This window comes from Nuphar pumila, chromosome 3 (assembly GCF_984573655.1).
Source record: "Nuphar pumila chromosome 3, dmNupPumi1.hap1.1, whole genome shotgun sequence".
In the NCBI taxonomy this organism is placed as follows: domain Eukaryota; kingdom Viridiplantae; phylum Streptophyta; class Magnoliopsida; order Nymphaeales; family Nymphaeaceae; genus Nuphar; species Nuphar pumila.
The window spans coordinates 52,127,936-52,143,611 of record NC_143251.1 but is presented as its reverse complement, the minus strand read 5'-3'; the positions used below and the strand labels follow the sequence as shown (position 1 = coordinate 52,143,611).

Sequence of the window (15,676 nt, the reverse complement as noted above, 5' to 3'; positions counted from 1 at the left end):
CTTCTCTTATTCTTCTTTTCTTCTTCGTCTCCTTCTGTTTGCCGAAGGGTCGGCAGGAGGCCGGCGGCTCCCTGGCGTTGTGAAAATCTCTACAAAAAGAGATTGTGTGTAACACCACAATACAAGAAATATAAAGAGTGCACAAAGGCACAAAGGAGAACACTCACAAGTGCACGAAGGCACGGATACACATGCACAAAAGCATGAAACAAAATGAACTTCAATTCATAAGTTCCCAAGAGGGGCTTTACAAAAGCATTGCTATTGCATATGCACTCACAAAAAAGGATTGTGTTTACAAGGGCCACTAAGGCCTATTTATAATGCAAAAAGAAGCCACAGGTGCAACTCAATATGACTGTTGGAGGTGCACCCAACGATCACATTTGTGACTGTTGGGGCAGCTCCAACAGCTATATGGAGTTGTCCCTTTCACAACAGTCAAAAAGAAAAAAAGTGTAAAAAGCAAAAGTAAATAAAAAAAAGAAAAAGAAAAAATGTTAGCCCATTAGGGTGGCTGATACCTATTGAGTAAAAGGACTGAAATACCCCTGATGGGTATTTCAGTTTACAGTTAAAAGAGACATAATATTTTAACACTCCCCCTCAAACTTAGGGTGTCACGACCGAAAGTTTGCCAAGAAGGAAGTTAAATCTTGGAGAACACAACGCCTTGGTGAAGAAGTCTGCCAGTTGATATTCTGATGTAACATTAGGAAGGTCAATGGTTTTTTTTAAATATTCTTCACGAACATAGTGGCAGTCCATCTCGATATGCTTCGTGCGCTCATGAAATATGTGATTTTTGGCAATGTAGATTGCACTTTTATTATCATAACATAATTTTGTGGGCCCTTGAACTTGAATATTCATATCTTCCAACAAGTTGCGAATCCAAACAATCTCCATGGTAGTAGATGCCATGGCTCTATACTCAGCTTCGGTGGATGAAAGCGATACTTTTTGTTGCTTCTTGCATCTCCAAGAGATTAATGATTCACCTAAAAAAATACAAAAACCAGTGGTGGAGTGGCGATTATTTGTGTCACCTCCCCAATCAGAGTCACCTCCCCAATCAGAGTCAGTATAAGCAATTAAACTTAATTCAGACGTAGAAGATAAAAATACTCCCTTGTTTACTGTACCCTTTATGTATCTGATGATGCAAAGGATGACGCTCATATGGACTGTAGTAGGTGCATGTTGAAATTGACTAGCAACATGTACTGCATGAGAAATATCAGGCCTGGTAATGTTGAGATACGTTAGAGATCCAACCAGTTGCCGGTAAGGTGTGAGATCTTTTAAGAGAATCCCATCATCAATCTTCATCTTCGAACCTACTATTTCAGGAGTTTCGCAGACCTTGTCATCTGTGATTCCTGATCTGTCAAGAATCTCACAAGCAAGTTTAGTTTGAGACAAAAAATAGCCTCTCTGAGAATAGGCAACCTCAATTCCCAAAAAATATGTCAGAAATCCTAAGTCTGACATTTCAAATTTTGAAGTCAAAATAGATTTAATGCTCTTGATTCCTTTAATATCATCACCTGTTATTAACATATCATCAACATATAACAATCCCTACATCAGATTTCTTAACAAACAATGCAGTGTCAGTATAGCATGAAGTGAAACCATTTTCAGTCATTACATTGTTAAACCTATCGTGTCAAGCCTTGGGTGCTTGTTTCAGTCCATAAAGAGCTTTACAAAGACGAAGGACTTTATTTTTAGGGATTTACATACCAGGTGGAGCATCCATGTAAACTTCTTCATTAAAATCTCCATTTAAAAAGGCATTTTTGATATCCATTTGGTAAATATTCCATTTTCGAATTGAAGCAATGATGATAAGACATCTGACAGTAACCATACGAGCTACTGGAGCAAATGTCTCTTCATAGTCAATCTCATATTCTTGACTGTAGCCTTTACCTACAAGACGAGCCTTATACCTTTCAAGAGAACCATCACTCTTAGTCTTGACCTTGAACACCCATCGACATCCTATAGTTTTCTTGTCATTGGGAAGAGATTGAAATTCCCAAGTGTTAGCTTTCTTAAGAGCTTTGAGTTCACTCTCCATGGCTTCTCTCCATTCAGTACATTGTTTGGCTTCTCCAAAATTTTTTGGTTCAAAATAAGAGTGAATGACACTCAAACAAGCTGGATATTTAGGAGAGAAAGAATCAAAAGATACGAATCTAGAGGGAGTCCTTCTAGTTCTTTCAGTTCTCCTAGGATGAGAATCATGAGTGGAAATAGTCTCACTAGGTTCACTATATAGTTCAATAGCACTCCTAAAGGTGCTTCTATCTCTATGCGAATAAGTGATGGGTTCTCTAGATACATTTTCTTCTTGTGGGGTAGAAGGGTTAGAGTTATTGTTGATCACAACCATTTCATTTTCACTATTATATGTTGATTCATCATCACTAGAGATATCATCATCCTTAGATAAAAGGTCAAAAAGAAAGGAGTAATCGGCATTTTCTAAATGAGATTCATTTTTTTCAAAACCACTATCATTTTCCAAAAAAGTTACATTCCTTGAAACATATAATTTATCATTCTTAGAGTCATAACATTGAAATCTTTTTTGAGTTTCCGAATAGCCAAGGAAAGCACAAGGAATGGCTTTTGGTGAGAGTTTATCATTTTTATCGGTAAGAACAAAACACTTACAACCAAAAACTCTCAACCTATTATAATCGGGTTCTTTTTCATATAGAATCTCAAAGGGAGAAATTTTATCTAAATTTTTGGATGGAAGTCGGTTGATAAGATAGACGGAAGCAAGAGCCGCTTCGGCCCAAAAATTTTTAGGAATATTTTGGGAAATGAGAAGGGTTCTAGTGGTTTCAATGATATGCCTATGCTTTCTTTCGGCCAAACCATTTTGTTGTGGGGTCTTAGGACACGATCTTTGATGGACAATGCCAAAATCCTCAAGATATTTCTTAAACTCATTAGAGAGATATTCACCTTCGGAATCGGTCCTAAATATCTTTAAATTACTATTAAATTGTTTTTTAATCATCATATGATATGTTTTAAAACATAAAAAAACTTTATGCTTATGTTTGAGAAAATGTATCCAATAATATCGTGAGAAATCATCCACAAAAATCACATAGTAAGCAAAACCACCTTTGGATATGACAGGTGCCGGTCCCCAAACATCCGAGTGAATAATTTCAAAAGGTTTAGTACTAAACATAGTTCTTGGTTCAAAAGGTATACTTCTCATTTTTCCAAGAATACAATCATTACAAGAGAAAGTATTTTTACAAAGATATTTAACAAAATGTAGATAGGATAACTTGGTAATGTTGGGATGACCAAGTCTCTTGTGCCAAACATTTATGTCTTTATGTTGGGCCACATTACAAAAGGTGTTTTTAGGAATTTGAAGAAAGTCCACATAGTACAAGTCTCCTTTCCTAGAGCCTTCCCCAATCAATCTCCCGGACCGGTGATCTTGTATTAAACATTTATTAGATGAGAATTGAATGTTACACCCAAGGTCCGTGAGTTGAGAAACAGAAAGCAAGTTTAAATTTAATTTTGGTATAAGTCTAATTTTTGGAATAAAGAAGTTTTGGGTTTTAAAATTTCCAATTCCCTTAATTTCGAGAGAAGTACCATCCGCGGTCGAAACAAAAGAAGGTGACACATTTTTAGAATACTCGGAAAGAGATGAAATGTTTGGGGTCATATGAAAGGATGCACCCGAATCTAAGAGCCAGGAAGTTTTACCTAGAGGAGAAGAGGTGGATACGGCGGCACCGGAAATAACTTCCTTTAGAAGAGGTTGAAGAGCCTCCACAATTTGATTGAGAGATAGAGCTTCTTTTGAAGATTCCTCTTTGGATGGTTGAGATGTAGTTGCCATTGCTAGAAGTTTCTTCCATTTTGGGCAAACCGGTTTGATATGACCCGGTTCTTTGCAAAAGTGACACGAGATTTTGCTATAATCTCTTCTTCCTCCTTGATTACATTGATTTTGATTCTTAAAATGAGGAGGTCTATATGTTCTTAAATTGTTACCGGGTCTAGAAACGACATTAACACCATCACATTCTTCTTGATTTGTGGACATTGCAAGCACACTAGGATTTTGCTTGCTAATGCTCATACGGGTTTCCTCTCCACTTAATTTAGTTAAGACATCTTCAAGAGAAAGAGAGGTAAAAGAGGATAGGAGAGAAGATCTTATTTGCTCAAACTCGGGCCTTAGCCCATTCAAAAAATTGAAGAATCGGTCTTCTTCTAATTGCTTATGACGAAGCTCTATGGCTTCTCCACTCCACTTGGGTTCAAGCATGGCAAGCTCATCCCAATTTGAAGAGAGTTCCGCAAAATACTCTCTTATAGACATATCACCTTGAACAAGAGTTAACGCTCTCTTTTGAAGATAATACTTATGGGACAAGTCCCTAGAAGTATACATCTTCTCAAGATACTCCCACGCTTGAGAAGCCTTTTTAAACTTTATAATGTTGGCATTAATCCTTGTCTCAACGGAAGAGAAAATCCAAGACAAGATCTTGAAATTCTTCATTTCTCATTCCTCATGTTTCCTACTATATTCCTCAAGAGCATTAGTTCTTTCATCTCCCTAAAGGATTTTGATTTCTCCTTCTTTAACCAAAGTAATTTTAGGCTCGGGTTCCGGAATCGAGCCTTGAATGTAACCCCAAAGCCCTTTCCCTTTGATGTGAGCTTCCATATTTCCGGCCCACACGTGATAATTTGAGCCATTTAGCTTGAAACCAAGAGAAAAATGAGAGTCTTTCTCACCCATTAGAGAGGAAAGAAGAAAGAAAAGAATACGTACTATAATAAGATTTTAAATCTTTCTTGTTGTAGTAATCTTCTAAAATATTGAATGAAGAAGAGTCTCCACTCCAATCACCAAAAAGTTGAAGGCATGTTTTTCGAGGCACTTGATATTGAGAAGAATCACATCAATTTCTTTCTCCAAACAACCTTGCTCTGATACCATGTGAAAATCTCTACAAAAAGAGATTGTGTGTAACACCACAATACAAGAAATATAAAGAGTGCACAAAGGCACAAAGGAGAACACTCACAAGTGCACGAAGGCACGGATACACATGCACAAAAGCATGAAACAAAATGAACTTCAATTCATAAGTTCCCAAGAGGGGCTTTACAAAAGCATTGTTATTGCATATGCACTCACAAAAAATGATTGTGTTTACAAGGGCCACTAAGGCCTATTTATAATGCAAAAAGAAGCCACAGGTGCAACTCAATATGACTGTTGGAGCTGCACCCAACGGTCACATTTGTGACTGTTGGGTGCAGCTCCAACAACTATATGGACTTGTCCCTTTCACAACAGTTAAAAAGAAAAAAAGTGTAAAAAGCAAAAGTAAATAAAAAAAAGAAAAAGTAAAAATGTTAGCCCATTAGGGTGGCTGACACCTATTGAGTAAAAGGACTGAAATACCCTTGATGGGTATTTCAGTTTACAGTTAAAAGAGACATAATATTTTAACAGTCGTGCCCTCCCCCTTTCTCTCTGCGTTCGTCGGAAGGCTGGCGCCCCCCTGCCGTGTCCTTCCCCCCTCTCTCTCTCTGTGTTCGCTGGAAGAAAAGTTCGGAGCATTTTTTTTGTCCAAAAATTGGACACAAATGACCCTGGGTGCATTGACCGCACCCAGGGTCCTGTTGACTGCACCGAGTGCCGCACCCGCATGCGCACCCACATCGCGTCGACGCGGGTGCGGCACCCAGTTTGCCAAGTCCCTGTGACATAGTTGAAAATATATATAATTTTTTATAAATTACACTTAATAGTTAATATTTTATGTATATAATTTTCATTCATCCTTCTTTTATATATATATATATATATTATGCATTCTTCCTTTTATATATTACACAAAATATATATTATTCATAAAAAAAATATATTTTATCTATACGAGCACTATCGAGCTGAGCCGAGCTGAACACCTTGTGTTCGGGCTCGACTCGTTTAAGCTAAACGAGCTGCTCATGGCTTGGGTCGCCAACTATATGAACCATCACGAACGAGGTGACGAGCTGAACCAAGCCGAGTCACGAGCTGCTCTGTTCGTTTATCAGCCCTACTGGTGAGCATAATTTCTAAATATTCTATGTGTTTACTTTGAAAATTGATCATTTGAACCCTCTTCTTGTTGTAGGGTTTTGGCACACTTTTGATGGAAGAGGCAGAAAGGATTGCTATCAGGGAGCATAGATCAACAAAAATGGCCATAATCTCAGGTGTAGGAACAAGACATTATTATAGGAAACTCGGTTATGAACTAGAAGGGCCTTATATGGTAAAATATCTTGTTTGAACTTGGTGACATCTATAATTTGTGTTTTGAATGTCTCTTTTTCCCATGCCTTCGTTTTATTTGTGCGAAATGGCAATGGGTGTCTTCATAGAATTGTAAGCAAATGTAGTGAAAACTTTTCCAAGCATAAGCTCTTTCAATAGTGGGTTTGGTTGATGATGTTCTATATTGCAATGCTCATGTTCTGTGTATTGTTTAATTTCTTTTAGAAAATTTTCTCTGTTTCAATAAGTTTTGCAGGATGGGAAGTTTACATAACAGCTCATTTTACGAGCTGTAGAAAGGAGGGTCATCCCCAGCTTGGCAGAGAGAGAGAGAGAGAGAGAGAGAGAGAGAGAGAGAGAGAGAGAGAGAGCACCTGATTCGACTAATCCGATGTTGTTGGCTAAACAGATTGAAGGTTAATGTATATATGATTAGAACGTTATGAGATGTCACCAAATTAGATGAAGTGATATTGATGGTTCCATGGCTGCATAATAACCCTCCAGTTGGTAACCTTTTTTTTAAAGGCAAGCTAAGATTAGGCAGACCCCTACCAGTTATACAACTATACCATTGTGTTTTGAACCTGCACTAGCTGCTCCTACCAGACAAGTGGAGCCCCCTTGATCCATTTATTGCTAACCTGTTTGTTATGTTTCCATTTCCCCTGTGCGGAACTGTCTGAGTTGTTTGCGTCATACTTTTTGTTTGTCAAACTCCTTCATTCACATTTAGGTGTTGCAACAGACTAGCCTTTTGAAGGTTTATTTACTTCTGTTGCGCCGAGTAATGCATGATCAACGTAGGCCTTTTTTTCTATTAAGGGTGGGGAAACCAGACCAGAGACCTAGTCGTGCTGGCTAAGCCTGCCGTCTCATGACACACCTTTTGCCCCAGTGGAGTGGCTCAGCTTCGGCTGAGCAAGGGATATGCAAGGGCATACCCCTTGACTTCTATCCCTTACCCTTATTAATGCAAGAGGTTTGGCACTTTATGAAAATGAAATCCTGGCCACCTGTCTAGTGGCCAGGGCCCTTTCCACTGCACCAAACCTCTTGGGGCTCTTTGTTTTTTTACTCAGAGAAACTACTCCAGGCGCAGAGTCCTAGCCATGCTGGCTAAGCTTATCTCTGTCCATTTCGGCATGAACTCTGAGGGCTTATCCATTGACCCCAGGGATTCACCAAACTTTGACTTATGCAGGGGTGACAACCTTGGGATTTGAACCTAGACTGCCCGGTCTAGGCCCCATCCCACTGTGCCAAGCCCCTTGGGTAGCTATTGGGGCTATTTGATTGCCCAAAAATGTCTGGTTTTCAGCAAGCTAAAAAGTGGCAGATCCCTCCTTTTTCTGTTGGAACAACGGGATGGGAATTCTCGTTCAAAGGTGTGATCCCTATAACTGCCACCAACTTACCCGTTCAAAAAACATGTTTTATGTTAGAAAAACATGTTCTAAGGTGTGATCCCTATCTATCTATCTATATATATATCATAGTGATAAACTTTTTTATTGACAATTTCTTGTTTTTCAAAAACTTGTGAGAAATTGAATTTTTTTTATAAATCTCGCTTTTTTTTTGGCAAAATCTTGGCAATAAAAATATAAATAAATAATAAAAAATTTGTTTATTAGAAAATATTAATAAAAATTATTTAAAAATAAAAATACATGATTTTTTTGTGATAAATAGCCATTTAAAATGTAAATATCGTGTTTGAATTGTGGTATTTATGCTTTTTCATAAATCTTGTGATATTTTGAAAATCTTGCGAGAAATTGCCATTTTAAACTTTCATGCAATTTCTTGCGATATTATTGCAAGATTATCATAAATCTCGCGATATTTGTCACTATGATATATATATCTTTTTGGAGCACCTAATTTCACCATATGTGTAAGTTACATCTTGTTAATGAGACCATATATGCATTCAACATAGTTTATTTGATAGGAATCCTGCTTTGGATCATGTTTTTTGGACACAATAATAAGGTTTTTCTTGTCTTGAAATTTTGGTACATTATGGGCATTGATTTTTAAATATCTTGAAAAACCTACGTATAGGTCACATTCACATGATTCAAAACTTGGTTTTTACTAAAAAATGGCATGCAATATGATTGTAATGTACGGGTAATTTGACCTGATTTCTTAAAAACTCTACAATTTTTTATATTCTCTTGATGTTTAAAATCGCAAATATTTGACATTGTTAGGACACATTTACTCTTTTCAATTGCAAATTCAAGCCTTTTTGCGATAAAATTGTACTGCCCTTTGAATATGTCTAATACCCACTTAAATCCAGAATCACAAGTATTTTTATGTGAATTTAGACCTCACAAACTCGCATAAATTTATTTGTGAAATCTCGGTGAAACTAAAATTACCAAAATTGCAAATATCCTACTCTTTGGCATATACGTTAATATTTCACATAAATATATTTGTGAAACACTTACCACTGCTTTCACAAATATCTTACTTTGCATATATTGAACACTCTCACATAAAGTTATTTGTGAATTTTCAGATAACGCAAATATCATACTTAAATATTTATAAAATTATGACAAATATGTGATATTTTTTATTTTTTGCGAATTTCTTGAATCATAGATAAACCCGTTATAGATTTTCACATATAATAACCAAAATAACAGTGAATGTAAGCAAATAAACATTCAGATCATTTAAACATTCAAATGATTTGAAAACATATAAACAATGATGCCATACACAAATCATTCAACACACATTCAAATAATTTAAACATTGGTTTTAGTTTAAGCTTTCAACAATGGTTTCAGTTTTACATTCAAATGAATTAAACATTCAAGAGTGGTTTTAGTTTTACATTTAATCAATGACATTATATACAAATGAATGACAAACAAACAACTTCATATAAAATTTCATTCATAAAAACATTCAAATGACATTATATATAAATCAATGAGTTATAATGTTGATTTTTTAATATATACAAAGAAACAAAAAACAAAAACAATCAAATGAAATTTTATGTTTGAGGATGTTGTGATTGTCGGGATTGTAGTTCCTCGATAACCTTATTTGCATTCTCCAAAAGGTTAGTTTAAGTACGTATCATATCCTCTTGAGTATGTATCATATTCTTCAACATGCAGATTTCTTAAAGTGCAAGAGCCAAATCTCCTTTCGATCTAGTTATGTTTTTTTGTGCTTTTCTCCAACCTTTTCCTTTTTCTGAAAGACCCTCTTTGTCGCTGAATAACATGCAATCTGTTGAGCAGCTACAAAATTATCATTGGTAGCATGTTCTATGGACGATAAGTCAATGCCTTCACTGCCCTTGCACCAATCTTGAAGTTCACAGAGGAATACCATGGGGTAATAATTCGTGGCATGTGATAAAAATTTACTAACTGCATGAGGGCGATTGGTTGGTTACTGAACAAACCCAAACTGTTGAACGACTCGATTGACAATTTGATGCTCATCTTCATTCATGTTGTGCATCTAAATATCTTTCATGGCAATATCCTTCACCCTCACAACCACATCCACATTCACCTCCTCCTCCAACGCGCCTTCATAGAGGCACCAGTTTACCTACATTTTCTTAATGGCTAGGCCTACAAATATGCATTTCTTAAAAAACATATGAAATATCAACAATAATACTTATGTTTGCCCTATTGAGCTTGCAAAGCGATGCAGTGCAGTCGACACATGACATGTGAGGACCCACCAATATTCGATCACGTTCCTCATCGTTGCATGGCTGACTCAACATTGCGGCATATGAAAATTCAAGGGCAACATCACACATCTGTGGTCTTTTAATGGATATGTATTCTCATATCCAAACATGCATAACAATGATTAATAAAGATTAATACACAATATGTATCAAAACATAGTATGTAAGTATAGGAATAACTATAAATTAGAAGTTTATGTAGAATAAAGGAATAAATACTTCCAACAACACTAACATCCCGATAAGGCTTTTTCTTCTGCTCCTCGTGCTACTCAAACTTGCATGCATGTATGTAAGTGTGACTGCACTACATGCGTATTGATTGATGTGATCCAGGTTTCTCAATAGTTTGATGTATGATGCATGGACCGACTTTCTACCAATGTCGATGAATAAACATGAGCCAAAGAAGTATATCAAAAATGCTCTCATTGTTTTGTCCACCCTACCGCTCTTCCTTCCAACACAGAGTAATTTCACCTTCATCTTCCTCGCCTTACTATGGTCATTATTGATCTTACACCATGAAAACTTGACCTTATCAACTTTGAATGCATCATCTCCTTGCAAATAAATATCACATAACTGCTTGAAAATTTTCCGCTGTTGTCCACTAACTGGCTCCACATGATACTTCAATCTGATTATTCGTATCACGTCCTTCAACGTGATGGTTATCTCAAGATCTCCGAACTAGAATGCATTTGTTGCCGAATTCCGAAATTGCACAATGGCCTCTAAGAAAGGGTGACTGATGTTTCATAGTGCGATATCTAGGAATTTGCAAAAAATGCATTCGATCCAACAACTCCTTCGCTTCCTATATTAGTGTTAAAAATCATTGGTGTGCTTGGTTCTAGTCCAGTGCATGTAGGATGTTGGCTCTTTTGAATCAATTAGATGAGAATCCTGCAGTCCAAATTAATTTTACTCAAATCAATCAATTTCAATGAATTTATAGTAGCAATATATATATATATATATATATATATATATATATATATAATCAATGAAATCAATCAATTGCAATGAATTTCTATATTTTGTACACATGCATGACAAACTAATTAATTGCATTTATGTATAGTAGCAATATATATCTTAATTTAATCAATAAAATCATTCAATTGCAATGAATTTTTAGATGTTGCACACGTTAATGAGAAACTAATCAATTGCATTAATGTAATAACAATATATATATATATATATATATATATATATATATATATATATATATATATTACAATTTAACCAATGAAATTAGTCAATTGCAATGAATTTCTACATTTTGCACACATATACGACAAACTAATCAATTTTATTCACATATAGTAGCAATATATATATCTCAATTTAATCAATAAAATCAGTCAATTGCAATAAATTTTTACCTGTCCACGAGCCTCTTCGTCAGAGCATGCACTTTCTCTTGCACATGGAGAGCAACATCAGACTCCTGAGCGTTGTTCACATTCGACCTAGCCACATGACCCTCACTTACATCTCTTTTCTCAGGAGGGTCCATATTAACCCCTGCCTCTTGGTCAGGTACTTCTTCCTCCCTCTCAGCACTGCCACTACAGGTGGCCGCATCTCCAACTTCATTTATCTGGGCACTGAGGTTAGCAACAACCTCATATCCAGTCAATGGGTCACCTTCCTCCTCCTTAGATGCTTTGAGGATGGGAGACAAGTTTGTGCTTACAAATTGCTCAAGATGCGGGTCACTTTGAAACTTATAACTGTTCATTGTACGACAATTCATGTTGTGGATCCAGCTCACTACTTGAACCGGTATGTGATTATTGATGGTGCATTTTTTGTGAAAAATGTCGGAAACCCACATTTTTGGCAATGAATGTTTCTTGCTCTACCCACTTATGCACACCAAGTCGTGCTTCCAAATTACTAGGATGACCCAATTTATAGTTCTTCATTAGCTTTTGTTGTTGTGCTTGAGAAAATTCAGATGATGTGGGTGTGGTCGCCTTCTTCTTATTGGTCATATTGTATTATTAAACATATTCAAATTTTCCTATAATAATAATACATGAAATATTGAACAAGCATTGCAAAAAATAAACAACATATTTGCGTTTCAAAAAGTATTAAAAAAAACAAAGTGAACATTGTTTCATTCAACCATTAAATAAAATTGAATAGTGTTTGATTCAACGGTTAAACAAAAGATCACAATGTGCATACCAGAAAAACACACCATCAATGGTTCAACAATGATGAAATGCCTTTGATGAATAGTTGCCAAAGATATTTGACAAAAATAGTTGCTAGAAGGAAAGAAGATTGGGAACAAAAGACAAAAAAAACCTAGATTATGCGAAAATAATAAGGTTGGGGACCACAACGGGTTTATATATGATTTAAGAAAATATTTTGCAACAAATAAGTAATATTACATGTGTCATGCTTTCACAAATAGTTAAGTACAATATTTATGATATTAAGTGATTTACAAATTACGTTATGTGAAAACAAGTAGTATATGTCAATAAGTAAGATATTTGCGAATTTAGTGAGGTTTCACAAAATAGAACAATGCTATAAATTTATGCAACATTGCATCATATATGTGAATAAGTAAGATATTTATGAATTTGGTAGTAAGTGGTACATGCATTTTTGCATATAAATTTATGTAATTTCGAGAAGTATATACAAAAAAATATGATATTTGTGAATTTAGTGGTAAGTGGTAAGTGAAGTTTCACACATATATTTTTGTGATTTTATGAAATATATGCGAAAGAGTGGGATATTTACAATTTTGATGGTTTTAGTTTCGAGATTTTGCAAATAAATTCATGCGAGTTTGTGAGGCCTAAATTTACATTAAAATATCTGTGATCCTGAATTTAAGTGGGTGTTGGACATATTCGACAAGCGATATAATTTTATCGAAAAAAGTCCTAAATTCACAGTTGCGAAAGGTAAAAGTGTCCTAACAATGTCGAATATTTGCAATTTTAGATGTCAAAAGAATATTAAAAATTATAATATTTTTAGGGAATCGAGTCAAATTACCTGTATAGTATGATCATTTTTTGGTTCATATATGTATGGTTTGATCATCAAAATGCTTCAATAATTTTGAAAAAATAAAGTTTTTTTTAGGTGGGGGTAGGTGCTCTCAGAATACCGTGGCATATATATATATATATATATATATATATATATATATATATATATATATATATATATATATATATATATATATATAAAGAGAGAAAGATAAAGAGAGTGAGAGAGCAATATGTAAATTTCAGACCATCTATTTTTTAAAACCCTTTAAAAAAATATATTTACATGTGTTTTTTACTTAATCTAAATGCATAGATGTAATGTTTATACTTTATTAAGTAGAAAACATGTATTGCTCTAAACATTCTTTGTAATGGCCTGACACATTTCAACCCAAAAATAGCAAGATTTTTTGTTTCAAAGTTAACACATTATTAATTATCATTTTCTTTTCTAATATGTAATAATGCAATGGTCTTACCAACGAACACATTCCAACTGTACTAAGTACTAGACAACCTGCTTGAGCACCATCGCAAACGCGTCTTAGCTTCTTAGTACCACATCTAGTACAAAACCAACGTTAACAAATCTAATTGAACCATTATATAGAAGAAATTATTAATTTAAGTATTTCATCATTGGCATTATCTTAACCAAAATAAGCTCTAAGGAGTTAGCTTGCACACACACTAACATTTAATAGTTTCTTAGAACAAAGTTCGAGAATAAAGTGCTCAAATGACAAAATCCTTAAGTTATTATTTATGTGAGCAAAAACAATAAAAAAATATTGATTTGAAATCAATTTAATATGTTGGATTTTTGTTGAACCTCTCGGATACATTACATTTAAAAACATCGTTATTCATTCACCCATAAGAGAAATTAATTGAATTATGAAATAACCCCATTAATTATTAAACCATTCAAGCCATTGATAAAAAATAAACAAATAAATAATCAATGAATAACGTTAAATAAGAAAAGTAGCTCTTGGGATCTCTAAAACATCAACACTCACAACCCCCTCAAGCATCATGTACTCGCTCCACAGATCACATATTACTTGAAAAATATTTTATTTTGAAAGCATGAGACTTTGAAGAGTCTCACTAAGATTCACACAACTAATGTAAGATATAATACATAATGCTTGCATAATAAACATTAATCACCAAAGAACTAAAACACTTTTACAGGATGTTCATGCATTCATGATTCTAGAAATATATACAAGTATAATATAACAATTTCATGCATATATAACTACATTTAAAAAAAATTTGAGACATTCAATAATATGCATGAATCCACATAATTATATGGACATAAATAAAAGTGCATAAAAGTAAAGTGAGTAAGTATTTTATATTATACTTGATTACCAAAAGTCTATCAGGTATGCGTATGACCAACACGAAACAAAGTAGACTACTCGGGTGTTTATTATGTTATGTATTTTAATTTTTTGAGTAGCTGACTGAGTCGTCTCCCCCAGGAGTGGAGTTAGACTGTAAAAAGCAGTCACATGCTCAAAGAGAATAAACTCGGGGGTGTGGCTTCATGCCATAACGATGATCATAATCACTCACTTCTATAGAAGTCCTAAGGACATGCCTACCTAGGATATAAGAGACAATCCTGGTTCTCCTAAATTCTTTAGGTTGGGGGACCACTGAGGCATTGCCCTTCGCAGCATAATAAGAATAAAAGCCTAGAGAGTTTTATACAACCTACCTTCTCTAAGGTAGACCACCATCAATTCAGGTTCAACATACATCGATAAAGACATACCCGAAAATATAACTCAGAGTTATCTTTATTAATTAGGCTATAGGTAAATGCATCTACCATTTAGGCTAGTGCATTGTCATCTCACTGTTCCCTCTTTGGATCCATAACTTATTATTTTATCAAGCACCCAAGTGCCCATGCAATCATCTTGCATGCATTTTACAACTATTGCATCTCAAAGCATAATATGCATTCGCATAAGCAATGAATCATGTCAACATGCTATTCAATAATTTATTCATACAATATCACATAATTTTAATATTTAAAAATAAGCATACATCATTATCACAAATATGAATCAATCTCTAAACCACAGTTCTATATCGCAGCCAAATTATTTAGGCCTCGTTGCTAGAGTAGCCCAAAACTGCACAACTAAAATATTGTTTGCCAAATCACAATACCACCAACATGTTCATATGATTTGTAAATACAATCATGCTCATGCTTAATTTATCATGGAACTAAACATATTTAAGCTGTCATAAATGAATTTACTCATAAATCTCAAATTCAATTTGTATAGGAGCCTATTTCTTAGAAACAGGGCATCCTTACACCACAACCATAACTTATTAATTGTGATCGAACTCACCTCTATATCTATCATAAATATTCATATCAGATCTGATGTAATTTTAAAATTGCATTTGTGAAAAATTTAAAGAAAATATCAAAACATAATTAAAGCTACAAACTCGACTTTCCCGATAAGATCTCCCATAAACCCTTACCAA

General features: G+C 34.7%; 1 protein-coding gene across 1 annotated transcript in view; it reads left to right on the top strand.

Annotated features, from left to right (window-relative positions):
• ELO3 (radical SAM domain-containing protein / GCN5-related N-acetyltransferase (GNAT) family protein) overlaps nucleotides 1–6,528 on the top strand; it is a 41,080-nt gene extending 34,552 nt beyond the window's left edge. Inside the window, exon 9 of the mRNA XM_089999507.1 lies at nucleotides 6,204–6,528. Coding sequence (XP_089855633.1) covers nucleotides 6,204–6,362 — 159 coding nt within the window. The 3' untranslated portion in view covers nucleotides 6,363–6,528. The remainder of the gene's footprint in view (nucleotides 1–6,203) is intronic.
• Nucleotides 6,529–15,676: the final 9,148 nt, after the last annotated feature.